The following is a 19,772-nucleotide window of genomic DNA, read 5'->3' on the forward strand; positions in this document are numbered from 1 at the left end:
GGATAGATGGTGGATGATGGGTAGATGGATGGATGGATAGATGGAGGATGATGGGTAGATGGATGGATGGAAAGATGGTGGATGATGGGTAGATGGATGGATGGATGGATAGATGGGGGATGATGGGTAGATGGATGGATGGATGGTGGATGATGGGTAGATGGATGGATGGATGGGTAGATGGAGGATGATGGGTAGATGGGTGGATGGTGGATGGGTGGAGTGATGAATGATGGGATGGTAGGCACCCCCAGCCTTAGCCAGAGTAGGACCCCTGACGTCCCGTCTAGATCATGTCCTCTCCTGTCCTCTTCTTTCCCAGGTGTACATCGTAGCTGTGCAGACCAGCGGACCGAAAGAGAGTCCTGCTGGGCTGGCTGACCCCACTGGACCCGCTCCGTCCAATGAGGGCTCAGGGTCCGAAGCCGGAGGGGCGGGGTTACTGAAGCTGGTCCAATCAGACTTGGGCACGCTGAGCCGCCTGTGGTTGGCTGCCCTACAAGATTACGCCCTGCTGACCCTTCCCCAGGACTACAACACCCAGCTTCCTGCTGCCGGTAAGCTCCTCCCCTTCCTACCAACACCACCACACAGCTCCTTCCACCAACACCATCAACCAGCTATCACCAATCATAGAAATCCTATATATCCTTTACACTGAACACATCTCATTTAAGCAACATGAAGCTGTGCCTTCAGTAACTCATAATACTGATGATCTCGTCGTGTGTGTGTGCGTGTGTGCGTGCGTGTGTGTGTTGATGTATCCGTCCCTCCCCTGCCAGGAGGGTGCTTCTACACAGCGGAGACGGTGGAGCAGGCCCGCCCCCACTACAGCAGCTCGTGGGCGCCTCTGCTCCACGCCACGGCGCTCTGGCTCCACAGCACGGGCTTCGTAATGGCGGACGAGGGCCCCGCCAACCTGTCCAGACCCGTCACACCCACATCCATGGGCCAGTCCACATCCCTGGCCAGCGTCAAGTCCCCGGAGGACGTCAGCGCAGACCGCCTGCACCTCATACTGGGTATGACACCTCCCCTTTAACTCATACTGGGTAGGACACCTCCCCTTTAACTCATACTGGGTAGGACACCTCCCCTTTAACTCATACTGGGTATGACACCGCCCCTTTAACTCATACCCTTTCACTCTTACTGGATGTGACTGCCAAACCTCCCCTTTAAGACTAGTCCCCATCAGCGCAGCCCACATGCTGTCGGGTCTCTATATGCATGCATGATTGTGTCTCTCTCTGTCTTCCCACAGGTATCAGTGTGGAGTTCCTGTGCTCGCCTCACTCCCAGAACCAGATGGAGAACATCACTTCCTGTTTGCTGGCCCTGCAGACTCTGCTGGACGTGTCCTGGCCCCGGGCTAAGATCGGCAGTGACCAGGTGGGATGATACATGCACCGTACCTTAACAGATAGTCTAACAGATAGTCAGCAACCCACACTTCAAGACCATGACCTGCTCATACAGTACAGAACAATTTGAGGTTGACCCTCATCCTGACGGCTCAGAAGAGCCAAGTTGGGGGTTAGGGCTCAGGTTGGGGTTAGGGTTAGGGTAGTGTTGGTGCCCCAGACTCTTGCTTGCACATGGGAAGTCTTGGAAACCAGCTTTACAAAAGTGGCGTACACTGATTACACCTATGGGGCAGCGGGAAAATATCCCCCCGCATAGTGATTGGTTCATCTCAGTGTCTGTCTTCTAACCAGCGACAACCATGAGACAAAAGACACTCAACGCAGATCACTCCCTCTGCCTTCCTCCTGAACCTCGTGACATGAAACAGCGGTTTCTCCTGTTAAAAAATGATCGGTCCAATGAGTGCCGTGGAGGGACTTAACGATCAACCAATCAGCGCCAGAGGCGGGACTAGCGCCGTTGTCAGTCTTTGGTCTCTGTCGTGATTGGTTAGGGAAAATTAAATCTCCCTCCCCCACTGAAATCGGATACAGTGGAGGCAACGTCAGACTAAAAATCTCCACGGAGTGTAACGAGTTGACAATTCTGTCTGATATCAGACGATTGTTCCTGTAGAAGTGCTTCATTCCGGTATTGTGTGTAGGGACCTATGAAGGAACACGCCTCCAGTTTAAGGCACGTCCTTGCTGTTGTGTGAATAGCCAAATTTCAATGACTGAAGAAAAAAAACACTGCTCAGGAAGTTGCCCTGTGATCTCTGACCCCCATGTGGCGCTCTCTCCTCCTCCAGGCCCTGAGCGTGGAGCTGCTGAGCGTGCTCCACAGACTGATGGTGACCCGGGAAGGTCCAGAGGTCCAGCTGCCCGTCCTGGAGCTGGTCAGACAGGTGGTCACCGCCCAGCAAGAACATGTCAAGGAGAAACGCCACAGCGCAGAGGGTGAGCTACACTACAGTAGCTAGTTAGTTAGGTAGTTAGGTAGTTAGTTGATTAGTTAGCTTGTTAGATATTTAGTTAGATAGTTAGCTTGTCAGGTAGCTTGGCAGTTTGTTGGTTCGTTAGCTCTGGTCAGACAGGTGGACACCACCTAAAGAAGCACTTCAGGGAGAAACGCCAGTCGAGGGGAGGGAGGGAGGGACTGATAAGATTGATTGGTTGTTGGAGCTGCTCAGATAGATAGTCAGTCAGTCATAACCAGGGTTGGTTAAAATCCTACTGCTCATGTCATTCTCATCCCTCGTCTGTCGTGTCTCAGTGGATGATGGCGCAGAGGAGAAGGAGACCGTGCCGGAGTTCGGCGAGGGGCGGGACACGGGCGGGCTGGTCCCGGGCCAGTCGCTGGTGTTCGGAGCTCTGGAGGTGTGTCTGTGTGTCCTGGTCCGGAAGCTGCCCCAGCTCAGCCCCAGGCTGGCTGGTACCAGCCACTCAGGGTCCGGAGGCCTGGTCTGGAACATGATGGACAGCGACTGTCGCCTTGTGATCTCTGCCCTCAGCATACTGTCTGACCTGCCCTCTATCTGCTCCCCTGAGGGTAGGGGTGCCACACACGCACATGCACGCACACACACACACACACACACACACACACACACACGCACACACACACACACACACAAAACACCCACATACACACAAACAAACAAACAAACATACACATACATATATACACATAAATACACACACACACACACACACACACACACACACACACAGGTATGTGCACAGAGGTGTACACACACCTCGCACATTCCCCTAAACATACACACACACACAGACACACATATATGCAAACAAACACATACCTTTGGTTGAAACTGCACAGCCTTAATGTAAACAACTCTGATGGATTAGAGAGTTGGTTGATTGAATGATGCTGATCATAGTTTAAAACTCCCATTCCCAAACTCATTAGCAATGACCAGAAACACCTGATTGATTATAGGAATGAAGATCACACACATCCTGATTCTCTCACAACTTTCTCAGTTTAGAATCATCATCACCACTTCTCATGTCTTAGAACTTTACTCATGATTAATGACTGTCCTCGCCTTCCCCCACTCTCTCTCCCCCTCCTTCTCTCACTATGTCTTTCTCCCTCCTTCCCTCCCTCTCTCTCCCTCCCTCTTTCTTTCTCCCTCCCTCCCTCTCTCTCTCTCTCTCTCCACCTCTCTCTCTCTCTCCCCTCCTTCCCTCACCCCCCCCCTCCACCCCAGGGAGTGTGTCCATCCTGCCCACGGTTCTCTACCTGCTGATGGGGGTGTTGAGGGAGCTGGTGCAGCAGCCTGGAGCAGGTGTGGGTGGAGGGGCTCTGGGCCTGGCTCTGGCTCTGTCTGGGGGAAAGCAGGCCTATCCTGGGTCTGGAGGTCTGGGCCTGGTGCTCCAGGGGGCTCTGCAGGCCCTGAAGGCTGTTCTCTCCTCCCCAATGAGCCGGGCGGAGAAGAGCCGGAGGGCTTGGAGCCACCTGCTGCGCTGTGCCCTCAGCACACTGCTGGACTGCTGGGACTCGGGTAAAACACACACACACACACAAACATGCAAGCACACACACACACACACAGACACAAACATGCAAGCACACACACGCACACACACACACCCTCTCAATCCCCAGATGCACATTACAGGGCTTCTAACCTTGTCCACTGGTGGCCTTTAGTGCCAAACAATACACTACTTTACCTTTTTTCATACTGGAGAGACCAGATATTTCTATGAACTTGCTTTGAAATCAAATGACATCAACTGTTTGTAAGCAGATATGGTGCAAAAGCTACTTTTAATAAACATTTCTTGACTTGGTTATCTACAGTCCACACACACAGCTAGTCGCACTAGACGCAGAAAAACTCTGGAGTAGAGGCCTTCAGGGGTCCACCCGAACCCGAAAACCTGACGTGCTCACCGAGACCCAAGCGGGTCGGGTCCAAAATATTGAAGTATACATTGCCACGGGTCTCGGGTAAACACATTGGAAATGTATTTACCCGTATGGACCCATGAGGACCCGATCATCTTTTTTTTCCATATCAAATTTAATCTTCGGTTAAATTGTTCTTAGCCTTGAGTACTTTTTTGAAAGTGAGAATTCACTATACCATGACTGTGTGTGTGCGTGTTCCCAGACAAGCCAGGGCGCGTTGTGGACGAGGTCAGTCTGTTGACGGCCCTGACCATCTTCCTGCTGTCGGCCAGCCCCGAGGTGACCATGGTCCAGCCACTCCACGCACGCTGCGTCCACCGCTTCAGAGCCTGCCTGGAGGCCAAGGACGCCACAGTAGGTCCACCGTGGGGTGTGCTTGATTTTAGTTTGCACAATACAATCAAACCAATGGAATAGTCCAAAGTGCTCTCTCTCTCTCTCTCGCTCAACTCTTGCGTAAATCAAACGCACCTCAAATCCCCTACTCTGGCGTATTTGACCTGTGTTTTTGACCCACCCCTGGGGAGGTCAGTGGTGTTACAGAATTTCTCATACAATAAGGGTCAAGAAGTCAAGACACTGTTCTACAGAGTTAAGAGAATGTTTTACTAGAGATGGGTATCGGGAACCGGTATTTTTTGGTACCGGTACGTCAATACTGGGTCAATACTGAAATATTGATAAGCTCATGGACAAACGGTGCAGCTATCAGTATTTAACGCATTTGCTTCAAAAATCCATGGAGCTACATTCGTATCATGAATCAGCCAACAGCTGGCATGCGTCCCCTAATCATGACCAGGCTGCTGGTGACGGGCGATGATGTTTCATTGTTTGTCTCTCAAGGAAGTAGGCATGGTGGCGGGCAGGGCAAAACGGTACTTTACCAAATCTACTGACGGTGTTGAATGCAATTTAGGTAAAAAGTTAGTTCTGTCCAAAGGGGGTAACACCAGCAACCTCATGAAACACTTACAAGTTTCATTCGGTAAATGTGAAGCAGTGCAGTGTGTCTGACTGCTTTAGCGAAGTGGCCAATGCTAACGCTGATAGAAGCAGATGAGCCAGGCAAAAGATGCAGCTAGGCCTAAGACTCATTATCATTATTATAAATAAGTCTGTACAGTGTATCCCCTATTATTGCCTTGGAGGGGCGGCCCGCCCCCCACTAACAGGACCTCCTGAAAGACCCCGTCCCCGTCCCAAATTAATCCCAACAATCGCAGACTTTTAGATCACTAACGTTTTTAACATAAGTCAATGGAGTTTAACATATCGTAAATGAGCATCGCGCTTAGTGGGCGAGAGGTGATTAAATGAAAATATCCGGTTGCTACAAGTAATGTAACCACAATTTAGTATGTCTTCTGATGTTAGTAACTGTTACTGTTAACAGTTACTGTTAACTGTTGTTATTGTAGGACAGGGGTGCCCACACTTTTTGGGCCTGTGAGCTACTTTTAACATGCTCGCTTGACCACCCACACTCCTCCCCACCGGCAGGCCCTCTCACGCCCCCGGAACCCCCGCCCTTCTGTCACTTGTCACTTAAAATGGCTAGGTTTTAATTCATGTGTCATTAAAGTCATATCTTAAAGAATCCCATTGCTGAAAACCCATTAAAAAAAGAACAACATATTACCGAAATAACAACATATGGCTACTGTTTCAAAATCAATTATTATTAATTATTAATCAAGCTACCAATTAGGCTACTTCTCACTGGAAGTGGAATGTTAACTTTGTTGTATATTTGCCTTGCACAATCTTAACAGGTAACAGTCAGCTTGGTTGTCAGAACAGAGTGTCTTTAGCATACTTAAATGACTCAGTCACACAGCACAATACACTCTGATGACTTGCACTGAATGGATCAGTCAGGGCTGCATAATCCTGACTTTTTTGGAGTTTCTGATTGATTTTGCCGGGTTACTATCAGCTTCTTCGTCGTTTGGGTGAGTTGGTACGTCCTCTCCCCCCAGGCTCGAGGCCGAGGGACTATCCTTTTACCACCCCGATATACAACATAGCAGGAGGAAAAAGCTGCTCATTTGGAAAACGATAGATGACATGACTGCTTGCCTCCTCACACGCAACTTCAACGCGTGGCTTTTCTTTTGAATGGCTTGAAATCTACCACCATACTGTAGCTTCTCAGCCTACTGTTTGATAGCAAACAATGTATTGGGCACCCCTGCTGTAGGGAGATGACCACAGCCCTTGACCCCAGTTCCCACCCCCCTTCCAGAGGCACATTATCAGACACCCTCACACCTGCTTAGCATGCTGTTAAAAAGAGAATCATCATAGCTGAGCTTGCCAATGTGTAAGAAGTAGCCATAACCAGCAATGACTGGACAAGTATCACACAGGATCACTATATTACAGTTACAGTCCACTATGTAAATGAAGGCCAACTGAGACAGAAACATCGACCCAGGCAGTGTATGAGTCCCATAGTGGTAGAGTAGTATTGATAAGTATCGGTATCAATAAGCAATATCGGCACCGATACCGGTATCGATAAAATCCTAACAATACCCATCACTATTTTTTACCCAAAGAAAGTACAAGTACAACACCTGGGGTTGGATCTCAAGCAGCCAGCGTGCTCTAAGGCAGTCAGGGTGAAGAGAAGTGATAGGTTTTCACACTGCCTGTGAAAACAGGAACGACCTTCTTCACATTGTGTGCAGAAAAGTGCATTTTCAGGGCCAGGTGTTCAAGATAACATTTAAAGAACCGTTCTGACCACAACCGTTGTCTGCTAAGGTTTTTCCCCTTTTCAGCAGACAGACAGACGGACAGACAGACAGACAGACAGATGTGACCTTTTGACCTGTCTTCACAAACGCCAAGTTTCACACAATATCTCAAACACATATCACACATCATTAAACTATTTTCCCTTACAGTGATCAGGCCAGCTAGGCAGGATTCTTCAGCGACTGTCCCCTGGGCTCAAAGTAACTGAGAAAGACTTGAACTAACATGTTTTCAAGTTTTTTTTGTTCATGTTTACAAGTCTTGTAGCCAGGTCTCTCTTTTGTTGCAAAGAGGCTTCTCCCATGTAAGTGCATTTTGGAGGGTGTATAGTATGATCACGTTCCAAAGCACAAAGACACATGGAACCAGCTCTCTGCTAATTCGCTCTCTTTCTCTAACTAACTCGCTCTCTCTTTCTCTGTTGACTCGCACTCTCTTTCTCTCCCTCTCTTCCTTCCCTTTCTGTGTCCCTCTCTCCCCCCTTCCCCAGTTGCAGAGTCGTAGCTACCAGCTGCTGACCTCTGTGTTCCAGAGCCCCGGGGAGGTGGGGGTGGCCTACATCCAGGCGCTGGGGGGCTGCGTGGGGCGCCAGCTGCAGGGCGTGGAGAGGCGGAGGCCCCAGAGCCCCCAGGAGTTGCTGGTCGTCCAGGAGGGGGTCCGGGCCATGGAGGCCCTGGTGCTGGCTGCTGATGACGCACACCGTGAGTAACACACGCACACCACGCACCACACACACACACACACACACACACACACTCAAAAGTTAGTTTACTTTAAGTAGTTTACAGTTACTTTAGCGAGTAGTTAAGTAACTTCTACCTCTGCAGTGCCACTCATCTCTCCCTCGCGTGTGTAAACCTCCAGGTCCTCAGCTGGTGGCCATCTTGCTGCCCATCCTCATCTCCTTCCTGCTGGATGAGAACACACTAGGTTCCGCCCCGACGCCGGCCCGCTCCCTCCACGAGGGTTCCCTGCAGGACCTGATGCGCCTGGGCCCCCAGCACCCCGCTGTATTCAAGGCCCTCATGGCCTCCTCGCCGCACCTCAAGGCCCGTCTGGAGGCCGCCGTCAAGGGCAACCAGGAGAGCCTCCACGCCAAGGCCTCCAGCACGCCGTACGTCCCCAGCAAGACCTCCCCCAGCATCCAGCTCAAAACCAACTTCCTGTGAACATAGAAGGGAACAGAGCTGACCCTGAATCCCAAATCAAGTCGCCCTAGCCCAGCCCACCCCACCCCACCCCAGCCCAGCCCAGCCCAGCCCAGCCCAGCCCAGCCCAGCCCAGCCCAGCCCAGCCCAGCCCAGCCCAGCCCAGCCCAGCCCAGCCCAGCCCAGCCCAGCCCAGCCCAGCAGACCAAAATCTCTACCCTGATGCAACAAATTTCAGAGATTGGAAGCGAGAGGCTAGTGTAGATCTGACAGGATTGAATTGGTGTAAGTAAACAGTCCTGGGTGAGTGAGCTCTACCAGGACCGACTGGGCTTCAGAGGGTGACTAATGGGGCAGAGGTCAGATTCGGGATCCAGGGGTCAGTCAGGAAGTCGGGGAACCCTCGCCTCACTGACCTGTCACTTTATCACAGTAGGACTTTGCATTAAGACATATCACCAGTGGCCCAGATCAAACACTGCAGTATTTCATGTCGTATGTAGTCAAGTATAGCTAATGTATAGTTTAACCTCATGGGGCAGTTAGTTATAGGGTTCATTTTAACTGTTTAACCTCTGTGAGGGAACGAAAACCAGGTAAAGACTGTTTCATCGTCATTCACAGGTTAACTTAAGTATCTCTGTCATATTCCCACTTAAGTCTCTCAGATGCCTTCACCAATGGAGAGGCTGAGATAATCAGGCATAACTATCAGCCGTTATGTTGCTAACTGACAGCACATTGGCAGCGCAGCAATAACAAGGTTTTTCTCAAGCTTCACAAACACACACACACAAACACACACATACACGTGCATGTCAATTGACTCGCATACATTATAGAACTATGCAGTATTATGTATTCCGATGCAGTTATAGCAACGCTAACCACAGTACCAGAAAACTGACATGTATCAGTGGTTGTTTTGTTTTGTTTACTTCTGACCAACAACTCACTCTAAAACAGTGTGTCCAACCATAGAACAGAACCATTTCAGACTACGTGAGTAGAGTGTACTGATGTGTTTGGTACTGGCACTTATCATACTCTCTCATGTTGGTCACTATCCTCTCTAGCCGTTATCTGACCTTAATGACACTTCAACATGATCAGATTCAGAATTATTTAATGAATTATAATAATGGTGGTTCAATTTCCGTAGGCTGCAGAGGGCCACCTAGGGAGGATGGGCTCACTAAAGCAGCATTAAGCTCTTATCATCCCCATCCTTTCAGTTTGGTCAGTTATTTCATTGTTTTGTAGCAACACCTTTAATTCTAGATGGCTGAGATGGAAAGAATGTACTATATGTATGAATCCTCGAGTCTAAAGGGACAAAAGCCTTGATTGTGGAATGTATGGATCTGTCCTCAAAATGTCAATGTCAAGATGGTAGCGGGTTACCATTGGAAGACGGTACAGTCAGCAAAGTTAACACTACAGCGTATGTATCTGCAATAAGAAGCATCATAGTACTAAATGCATGGTCCTGCTGTCAGCCTTAGCATTGGCTGTTCAGCTCTTCCATCAATGATGTATAAGTACTAAGCCTGTGTATCCTGATGGTACCTGCTCATCTGTTTTGTAAACTGTACAAATTAAAATCCTGGGTGGATATTAACACTTTATTTTCTAAAGGCAGGAGGTGAATAAAGACTAATTTCTTTTAATCGCTGGCTTCATCGTCTTCAGTCTTTGTAAAACAGACAGACACACACACACACACACACACAATGCTGTGTCATTTGGTAGACATGTGGTAGGTAGAGCATATGATATGCCATAACTGCCATGAATATATTATCTTGCACAATTATAATTGTATAAAAGGTAATATAGATGATAGATGGGCATAAGATAATATCAATACCAAAGGGCCATGTCCGTCTGGCGCTATGGTTCTGTAGACGGTAGCGCCCCCTGCCAAACAGCCGCATTGCTGTCAACCACCCGGTTGCCAGGTTAGCTAGAAACACTCATTTATGTATTTTTCTCGTTCATGTGATTGATGGTTTGGAACATGTATTTATATGGGACTGCAATATGAAAGTGAATATTTATGGTTGAGCTTAATGAGGCTAAGCCTTTATATTGTTTGAGAATTATTGAACAAATTGGTTGAAACAGCGGAAAAAGTGCATGATCATTACTTAAACTGTCTAAGCTTGTGATCCATTCCAGACTTAGACAAAAGTTGTCAAATGCTTGAAGGTGTAGGTAGCTTAGTTGAATTATACATGTCGAGAAAGTCGTGAGAAAAAAGAAAAGAAAGAAAGCTCAACATATTCAACCACTTCGGGGAATGATGCGTTGGAACATGGCAACCCTGAGGAGAGCCAGCTCAGTTAGTTTGCCTCGCTGCTGCTCTCCATTTCGGTAGGATTTGTGTAACATTATTGCGTTACTGTCCACTTTGACCTTTACGTCTCGATAAAAAGAAATGGGAATACAGCTGTTACCCTCTTAGATTTGCCTGTTCCCTGCCGCACTATTTAATTCGATCGACCATCGGTTTCTTCTCGTCGTCGGCGGATAGACGGTAGGTGTTTGTGCTGTTTCAGCTGAGCGAGGCGGGTCTCGTAGGAGGGGAGACCGACGGAGGGGCCGAGGCCCCGGGATCTCCTAGAACTCAAGCTCCGCGGTCTTCAGGCCGTGTTTATACAGCTAGCATTCACATATATTATATGACACATGTCAGGCTCTTTTGGGATTGGCTGTCTTTGTACATCCCAAGGTATTTGCTATTAAGAATCATTAGCTTGTAAGAAAAGGATTCGTAGATTTTCGGACCTGTTCGAAGCTGTCTACTAGCCAGCGACACAGCTAGCTAATGCTAACGTAGCTAGCTAACTTTAGCTAGTTCAACATTGTGACAAGCTCAGCTGTATTTCTCCAGCTAACGTTACCTTGTTGCTGTATTTATTGTTTTGTAGTTGTGCTCATATCCATCTATAGCTTGCGATGTCACAATAATAATTGCAACTCAAGTTAAGCTGGCTTGAAATGTGTAGCTAGTTATAGCTACTTATCTTTGTAACAATACGTTAGCTAAACGTTAGCTTAGCTAGTGGGCTAAGGAGCGTAGCTAGTAGGCTAATGTTAGTAGCTTGTTAACAGGCTCACAGAACAAGTAGCTAGCTATTTTTCATTGTCATGTCTATGTAAATTGTCCCCATCACACGTATATATAGGTAACACTAGTCTTTTGACAATAAATTTGCTTTTTTCGGACAGGCTGGGCTGTTAGCTAACCAACGTTATGCAGTTAGGCCTGCGCACAAATTCTGACATTATTTTCCTATTAATTTTCTACACGACACTTTTAGGGCCCTGTATTTCCCCTGGCTACGACAAGGTAATGTCCCCTTCAATTGTAAAGGGATAGTTTCATATAGCTGTTTTACATCAACAGCCTACTCACTAGTAACTGACACGACGTATGTGCGCGTACTGTTTGGATGAGATGCTCCTCCCCAATTTAGTTCAACTTCTAGTACACATTTGATATATTTTCTGAAAGAAATCTAAGCCCAAATTCTAGCCCTAAGAGCCAAAGACAACCTTCCTGGAAGCAAGTCAAGTGGCAGAGAAGCCAGAAAGGCTGCCTGGCAATTTGTGATTAATCTGTTGATAAGAGGATCTGTCCCTGGCCTGTTTATAGTCAGCTGGGCCCTAACAAAGGACACTGCTGGCCTGGGGTTTCAAATGAGCCCTAATCAGGTTAGCGGATGCTACCATGGGGCTTTCTTCGTCTGTACCCCAATAACTGAAACTATTCAACCTGTTGTGTAGTGGAGGTAGTTGATGTGACAGACAGGCAGCCGTATACCTGAGGCTCTTAATTATGGAGCTGGAGAACTGGTTTGATGCCCCACTTTTCCTCCTATCTTCCTTGGACCCAGTTTCTGTTGGTTTTGTATGATATTACCAGTTATCTTTTATTCTCTCTGTAACTTACAATCTGAGAATGATTGTTGTTGTTCTGGCATGCTAAAAGTAACTCCTTACCACTTCTGTTAGGCTACTCCCCTTATGAAGGCTTTGATTGGTTAATTTATCATACACCTACATGCTTTGGAACAGTGGAACAGCAGTGCACTCCTCAAGTCTGGTGTCGCGAGACTATGCTCCCCATAACTTTGGATCTTTGGCTCCCCCACCTTACATAGATGTTTGGTTTCTACTGGGCTAGATTATTGTGCTGCCATACTACTGAATACATCTAGGGGGTACTAATCAAATCTTCACACTGATCTCAAGAGGATGAATAGCTTCATTTTCGAGTGCTGAGGTTCATATCCTGTTTGGTCCCAATGAGGCACATGGATAATACAGGCTCCTACATGTATTGACATGTCAATAAAGAATACCTGATCCCCTTCTCCAATGACCTCTCCACCATGTAACTCAGTGCTTTCTCACCGTGACAGAATCTTACTTGGGTGTGTGTGTAATGCCCCACCATATTCCTTACCCTAATCTGCGTGTGTTAAATCCACTCGGCAGAGTCCCTTGCCCAACCCCTAACCCTCACATCATTTATAGGATCTAGCACTGTGACTGCTGGTCTCGCGTGTTCTTACTGACCATGACTGGGATATACAGTCAGTTCACTTACTCTTCTAGACAGGTGTACTTATTGTAAGTCGCTTTGCACAAAAGCGTCTGCTAATGACTAAAGTGTAAATGTTATGTAAATCAATGAAAGCCAGTCCTGGTGCTCTGGCATGTGTCAAGGTAGCAGGTAACTAACATGTTTTTTTCCCCCGGCTTTCCTCCATCTCCCACCCCCCTAGGCTAGAAGACTACATGCCCCATCAGGCTGTGTGGCAGTAATCCTCCTCCCATCAGTGTTTCTCCGTCCGGCGGATGAGTCCCCAGAATCCCGGACTGTGATTGGGCGAAGAGCCAGTTAAGGGGTGGCCAGGCAGGTGAGGCCAAGTGGTCAGAGCACTGCCTGCCACTTTCTGAACTTATAGTTGGACCTTCTATTGATATCATCACTAATGTTTAACAGAGAGATGCCAATACATTTAGACATGTGCCTAGCTAAAACGCAATAATTCCGTTCTGGTATTGCGTTGTGGTGTAATTGTCTGTGTGTACTTTGGTGGCAGTCTACTCTGTAGTGTTCTTGAATGCTGTAAGGCTTGTATATCCTGTGTGTGATGATGTTAACTTTTTGGGGTGAGGCCAAAGATTTGCCATTTTGCTGAACAATCAAGCGATTGTATTCTATTCTATTATGTTTGAGGATGTGATTTGTGTGTGATTGTCCGTCGGAAAATTCAATAATCACTTGTATGCAGGGTCCAAAACTAACTAACTTTTTGGCTTACCAGCCAACTGGAAGGTAAATGGAAAAAATACAGCCAGACAGATTTTTTCCACCTGTCACTGGCTATTAAATAGTTATTTTTTTCTGCTTGTATGTTACTGAAAATACAATGAAGTTGATTGTGGTATGGCTTTGGTGGTATTGTCATTATTGTTAAAGACGCACGCTCAAATTAATGTCATTTTGGCTTTAATAAATAAAGTGTGTGGTGTGTGTTTTTGCCCAGGGACCAGGATGGCGGACGTGGACCCAGACACGCTGCTGGAGTGGCTCCAGATGGGCCAGGGGGACGAGAGGGACATGCAGCTCATCGCTCTGGAGCAGCTCTGCATGCTGCTGCTCATGTCCGACAACGTGGACCGCTGCTTCGAGACGTGAGGCCCTCCGCCAACCACCCCTACCGGTTCCCAAACCTTTTCGGTTCACGCCGCCCCCTTTTGAGTTCTGAAAATGTTTCTGACCCCACCCGTTGTATGATAGTAATGTACATTAGTTAACAGTGCATATTTGCCTTTGTTTGAGGCTCTAGCAGTCCAAGTTATCTCAGTATGACATAAGCATTCATTTGAACTCGCTGCATCTATTGGTCTTTTCATACTTTACCCTCTTGATGGCTAGATTATGAGTGTTGTGCATGTCTGTATGTATGTGCGTGTGTGTGAGCCACACAGAGGTCTGAATGAGGAGGTTACCATTTTTCGATACCGAGTATGAGACAAGTACATGGCTGCCATATCCGCCCGATACCGTGGTGCTTACACTATCAGAGCATCCCTAGTTTGATCTGACCCCAAGTCTGTCTCAGAATGGATTAATCTTTAGTCTCCTCCCATCCCTTTCTCTCCTCCCCCATTCACTCCCCCTCACCCCCACCTACCCACAGGTGTCCCCCTCGTACCTTCCTCCCAGCACTCTGTAAGATCTTCCTGGATGAGAGCGCCCCCGACAACGTGCTGGAGGTGACGGCCAGAGCCATCACCTACTACCTGGACGTGTCGGCCGAGTGCACCCGCAGGATCGTGGGCGTGGACGGGGCCATCAAGGCCCTCTGCAACCGTCTGGTGGTGGTGGAGCTCAACAACAGGACCAGCAGGGATCTGGCTGAGCAGTGTGTTAAGGTAGGGACCTGCCTCAGCAGTGTGGTAAGGTAGGGACCTGCCTCAGCAGTGTGGTAAGGTAGGAACCTGCCTCAGCAGTGTGGTAAGGTAGGGACCTGCCTCAGCAGTGTGGTAAGGTAGGAACCTGCCTCAGCAGTGTGGTAAGGTAGGGATCTGCCTCAGCAGTGTGTTAAGGTAGGGACCTGGCTCAGCAGTGTGTTAAGGTAGGGACCTGGCTCAGCAGTGTGTTAAGGTAGGGACCTGCCTCAGCAGTGTGGTAAGGTAGGGACCTGGCTCAGCAGTGTGTTAAGGTAGGGACCTGGCCCAGCAGTGTGTTAAGGTAGGGATATAGCTGGCCCAGGAGTGTGTTAAGGTAGGGACCTGGCTCAGCAGTGTGTTTAGGTAGGGATATAGCTGGCCCAGGAGTGTGTTATGGTAGGGACCTGGCTCAGCAGTGTGTTTAGGTAGGGATATAGCTGACCCAGGAGTGTGTTAAGGTAGTGCCCTGCCTCAGCACTGTGTTATGGTAGGGACCTGGTCCAGCAGTGTGTTAAGGTAGGGACCTGGTCCAGCAGTGTGTTAAGGTAGGGACCTGGTCCAGCAGTGTGTTAAAGGACAGGTTCAGAATTTAGCATTATATGCCATGTTATAATGGGATGTGGATGAATCTACACCTCTGGCTTTGTTGTCAATACAAATCAAACATGATCAATAAAACCTGATCGGAAGCATACTTTGTAAAGATTTTGCCAGAACGATATAAAAAAAAGAATAAGGGCACAACGGTAGGCAATGGTGGCCAAGTGGCCTAGCGGTCCCTGGTCAGGTGCTCTAACTCCTGGGCCACCCTCCGCCTGTTTGTACCAGATGTTTTCTTATATTGGATGCTGATAAAGGCCCCATAATTAAAACGTGTCCAATTGAATACTTCTGCAAATAAAGTGATTCTGGAACAGGATCCAGTGTGTTGTCCATCTGTTCACTCTGTTGTTGTTGTTGTTGTTGTTGTGTTCCAGGTGCTGGAGCTCATCTGTACCCGGGAGTCTGGTGCTGTGTTCGAGGCCGGCGGCCTGAACTGCGTCCTCAGCTTCATCCGAGACAGCGGCCATCTTGTCCACAAGGACACGCTGCACTCTGCCATGGCTGTGGTGTCGCGCCTCTGCAGCAAGATGGAGCCCCAGGACGCCTCGCTCGAGACCTGCGTGGAGTCCCTGTCCAGCCTGCTCCAACACGAGGACCACCAGGTGTGGAAGACAAGGACACACACACACTCACACACCCCTGGTGGCGGGGTTGTTGTGGATCAGAGGTATTGATGAGCGACATGCCTCCTGCTCCCCAGGTGTCTGACGGAGCCCTGCGCTGCTTCGCCTCGCTGGCGGACCGCTTCACGCGCCGCGGTGTGGACCCCGCCCCCCTGGCCAAGCACGGCCTGACGGAGGAGCTGCTGTCCCGCATGGCGGCCGCTGGCGGCACCGTCTCCGGCCCCTCCTCCACCTGCAAGCCCGGCCGCACCCCCACGGGCGCCGCTCCCACCGCCGCCGACTCCAAACTCAGCAACCAGGTGTCGACCATCGTCAGCCTGCTGTCCACGCTCTGCCGCGGCTCTCCCCTGGTCACACATGTAAGGAACCGGCTCCTCCTACTACCGCTGTATTTCTCTGTAGCTTACCTGGACTGTGTGTTGTCTGCAGTCAGTGTCGGCCTCTTGAGCTGTGCAGGAGGCATGTGGCACCTGTGTTTCTCTTTCTCCACCAGTTATTATAGTTAACACATGATATATATTACTGTTTTGTTTTGCGCTGAATTACTAATAACTGCACATTCAAAGTAATATCCATGTGAAAGTGAATGACGTTGACCTCCTATAGACAATAGTGCATGTTTATTCTAACCTCCTCTCCCCTCTCCTCCACCCACCCCTCTCCTCCCCTTTCCCCTCCTCTCCTCTTCTCCCCTCCTCTCCTCCTCCTCCCCCCCAGGACCTCCTGCGCTCGGCTCTCCCAGCCTCCATGGAGTCTGCCCTGCAGGGTGATGAGCGCTGTGTTCTGGACACCATGCGTCTGGTGGACCTGCTGCTGGTGCTGCTGTTCGAGGGCCGCAAGGCGTTGCCCAGGTCGACGGCGGGCTCCGCGGGCCGCGTCCCGGGCCTGAGGAGGCTGGACAGCTCCGGGGAGAGGTCCCACCGACAGCTCATCGACTGTATTCGCAGCAAGGACACGGACGCACTCATAGACGCCATCGACACCGGAGGTAAAGGGGTGGGGGGGGGTGATGATGGTGTTGAGGATGATGATGACACTTGACCTCCATCGTCACTTCATCAATGTTTAACTTTGACACTTACGGTAGATGGTGTTTGTGTGTGCGCGCGTGTGCTTGTGTGTGCGCACATGTGTGTGTGTGTCTTTTTGTGCGTGAGCAGGTGCTAGTCCACTTTTGTAATAAGATTTGTTTTCATGTGTATTCAGTGTTTTGGCTGCTTCTATCTAAGCAGACAGTGCTGCGTGTCATCATGGTGACTAAGTGTTCTGGATAATTTTTGTCTCTACAGCTTTTGAGGTGAATTTCATGGATGACGTGGGTCAGACTCTTCTCAACTGGGCCTCTGCGTTCGGAACACAGGAGATGGTAAGCCGGTAGACAAACATACTCCTGGAGCTTGCTCGATCGCCTTGTTGAGAGGGGTCAGGGAAGAATTTTTACAGCTCACTTATCTTTTATCTTTATCTCTATCTTTATCTCTATCTTGATTACTGTTTTTTTTGCTTCCCTCTGGAATATGTAGAGAGTGGGTCATATGCCCACCTCCCTTGTTCTCTGTAAAGCGCATTGTGTTGCCTCTGGGTATGAAATGCGCTATACAAATAAAGCTTTGATTGATTGATTGATGATTGAAAAGGCTTCAGTATTCCTAACCCAGGATTCTCTCCAGCTCTTTAATAACGAGCTGCTGTTGGGCCAGTTGGTTCAGTCTTGTAACAACGTGATTACACAGTCCATCATGTTGGTGATTATGGTGCTGGGGACAAAATAGAATGGCCCATTGTTGCCTGGGTATTAGGGCTAAAGCTAAGACTAGCATCTCCTTCATTGTGTATTGTAGTTGTGGCTAAGGCTAGCACCAGGCCTTTTGTTGGATGGTGATTGGCTGATGAAAAGCGGGAAGTGTTCTACAGCTTTCAAAGTTATGTCCACGTGGGAACATGGCAACCAGCCAGCCAAACACGAAAGCTGTTCTGTCATTTCCAATAAATCTGGTTGTAATTCTGTGTTATGGGCTGGCTGTGGGGTTGATAACAGCTTGTTAGTCTATTTATATTATCAGAGCTACGCCTCGTAATCGCACCTAGCTACAGGAGACGGGCAGAAAGACACGAGAAAGTTAGTCATGGGGGTCAAAACAGCTCTACCAGGGCAGTTGTTAACAGTGTTTACTACAGTCAATTGGCAGCCCAGCTCTGCCTGTAGTGGACAGTAGTATAGCTTTAATGTGCTGTGGTGACCCGTCCCCTCTACATCTCTGTGCTGTGATTGGTGCAGGTGGAGTTCCTGTGTGAGAGAGGAGCTGATGTCAACAGAGGTCAGAGGTCGTCCTCCCTCCACTACGCAGCCTGCTTCGGTCGACCTCAAGTAGCAAAGGTACTCTGTCTCTCTCCATCTCATCTCTCAGACTTTCTCTCTCTCTCTTTCTCATTTCTTTGTTTCTCTCTCTCAGTCACTCTGTCTAGTTGTCTGTGTGTTTCCTACCACAGTTTGTTCCTCCGCTGATGCTGCTGTTGTCTCTGTCTCCAGACTCTCCTGCGGCACGGTGCCAACCCAGACCTGAGGGACGAGGATGGGAAGACCCCCCTGGACAAGGCCCGCGAGAGGGGCCACAGCGAGGTGGTGGCCATCCTCCAGTCCCCAGGTGCGGACAGCACCTCTCTCACGCGCGCTCACGCACACACAAATACGCACACACACATACGCACACACACCGCTCCTGGTCACAAACGCACACACACGCCCGGCTCTCGCACACAATATATCATACAAAACAGCTTATGCATTGAAATCTTCTGTGTGTGTGCGTGTGTGTGTGCATGTGTGTGTGACAGGAGACTGGATGTGCCCTGTGAATAAAGGGGACGATAAGAAGAAGAAGGAGCTGAACAAGGAGGAGGAGGAGGGGAGCGAGCCCAGAGGAGACCCAGAGATGGCCCCCATCTACCTGAAGAGGCTGCTGCCTGTCTTTGCACAAACCTTCCAGCAAACCATGCTGCCTTCTATTAGGTAACCAACCACACACACATACTTGAATTCTTTATTTAGGTCTGCATTTTTAAATTGCAGGGGTCCAAATATAGTTCTGTTGCCATCATGTTGATGGGTCGTTTAACAAGTGTCACATTTTAGACAATAGATACGAGCAAGCATCTAGGATGTACACAATATGCTTACATGCACATACATACATAAACACACATGCATATATCTTGATGGTATAATATACATAATAATGATGTACAGTAAGCATACAGAAAATACCACTCAGACCAAACCAAATGCAGCGGCTGCCAATAATGGAGGAGATCGAGCAATATTTCAGCAGTCTGCTTTGCTTCACACTTGGTCAACCCCATAATCCTCAGGCTTCTGACTACTAACCTATGGACATGGCTCAGGCGGCCAAATATAAACACAATTAGCTGACACTTTTTTAGCCTAGCTGTATAATGGCTTGTACCAGTGGCTGGTACTTAAGCTGTTTAGTGAGAAACGCCTCTTCTAAACTAGAAACAAAAGTACACCTCACTGTGGTCCTCATCAATCACAATGACATCCGGTGAATTAGCGTGTACATTTGAAAATACATGGGTGTCACTGTGTTGTAAGCGATAGTGATGAATTGTTTTGTCAATATGAAATTGTTCATCAAAGTCTTGGTTATGTAATGATATAAAAATTATTATATATATATAATATAATATTTTATATATATATATATATATATTAGATCTAAATAGCCAGAAAAGGGTTTAGTCACAACAGTTCCCAAATTTAGCAGGCTAATTAGCAGGCTATCAG

The 19,772-nt window shown here is 48.5% G+C and overlaps 2 protein-coding genes across 10 annotated transcripts in view; both read left to right on the forward strand.

The window, feature by feature from the left end:
* Positions 1–9,869, forward strand: part of heatr5a (HEAT repeat containing 5a) — a 33,466-nt gene extending 23,597 nt beyond the window's left edge. The window contains exons 28-36 of the mRNA XM_084437667.1: positions 323–557; positions 786–1,025; positions 1,268–1,395; positions 2,222–2,369; positions 2,686–2,961; positions 3,647–3,940; positions 4,556–4,707; positions 7,610–7,820; positions 7,984–9,869. Coding sequence (XP_084293793.1) covers positions 323–557; positions 786–1,025; positions 1,268–1,395; positions 2,222–2,369; positions 2,686–2,961; positions 3,647–3,940; positions 4,556–4,707; positions 7,610–7,820; positions 7,984–8,288 — 1,989 coding nt within the window. The 3' untranslated portion in view covers positions 8,289–9,869. The remainder of the gene's footprint in view (positions 1–322; positions 558–785; positions 1,026–1,267; positions 1,396–2,221; positions 2,370–2,685; positions 2,962–3,646; positions 3,941–4,555; positions 4,708–7,609; positions 7,821–7,983) is intronic.
* Positions 9,870–10,621: 752 nt separating this feature from the next.
* hectd1 (HECT domain containing 1) overlaps positions 10,622–19,772 on the forward strand; it is a 42,759-nt gene continuing 33,608 nt past the window's right edge. For all 9 annotated transcript variants that reach the window (XM_084438509.1, XM_084438515.1, XM_084438511.1 and 6 more), the window contains exons 1-11: positions 10,622–10,806; positions 13,064–13,198; positions 13,832–13,979; positions 14,489–14,723; positions 15,719–15,946; positions 16,045–16,326; positions 16,685–16,955; positions 17,257–17,333; positions 18,246–18,344; positions 18,498–18,612; positions 18,803–18,977. In XM_084438509.1, the coding sequence (XP_084294635.1) occupies positions 13,840–13,979; positions 14,489–14,723; positions 15,719–15,946; positions 16,045–16,326; positions 16,685–16,955; positions 17,257–17,333; positions 18,246–18,344; positions 18,498–18,612; positions 18,803–18,977 (1,622 nt within the window). In that variant the 5' untranslated portion in view covers positions 10,622–10,806; positions 13,064–13,198; positions 13,832–13,839. The remainder of the gene's footprint in view (positions 10,807–13,063; positions 13,199–13,831; positions 13,980–14,488; positions 14,724–15,718; positions 15,947–16,044; positions 16,327–16,684; positions 16,956–17,256; positions 17,334–18,245; positions 18,345–18,497; positions 18,613–18,802; positions 18,978–19,772) is intronic.

Source organism: Borostomias antarcticus, assembly GCF_949987555.1.
Source record: "Borostomias antarcticus genome assembly, chromosome: 5".
In the NCBI taxonomy this organism is placed as follows: domain Eukaryota; kingdom Metazoa; phylum Chordata; class Actinopteri; order Stomiiformes; family Stomiidae; genus Borostomias; species Borostomias antarcticus.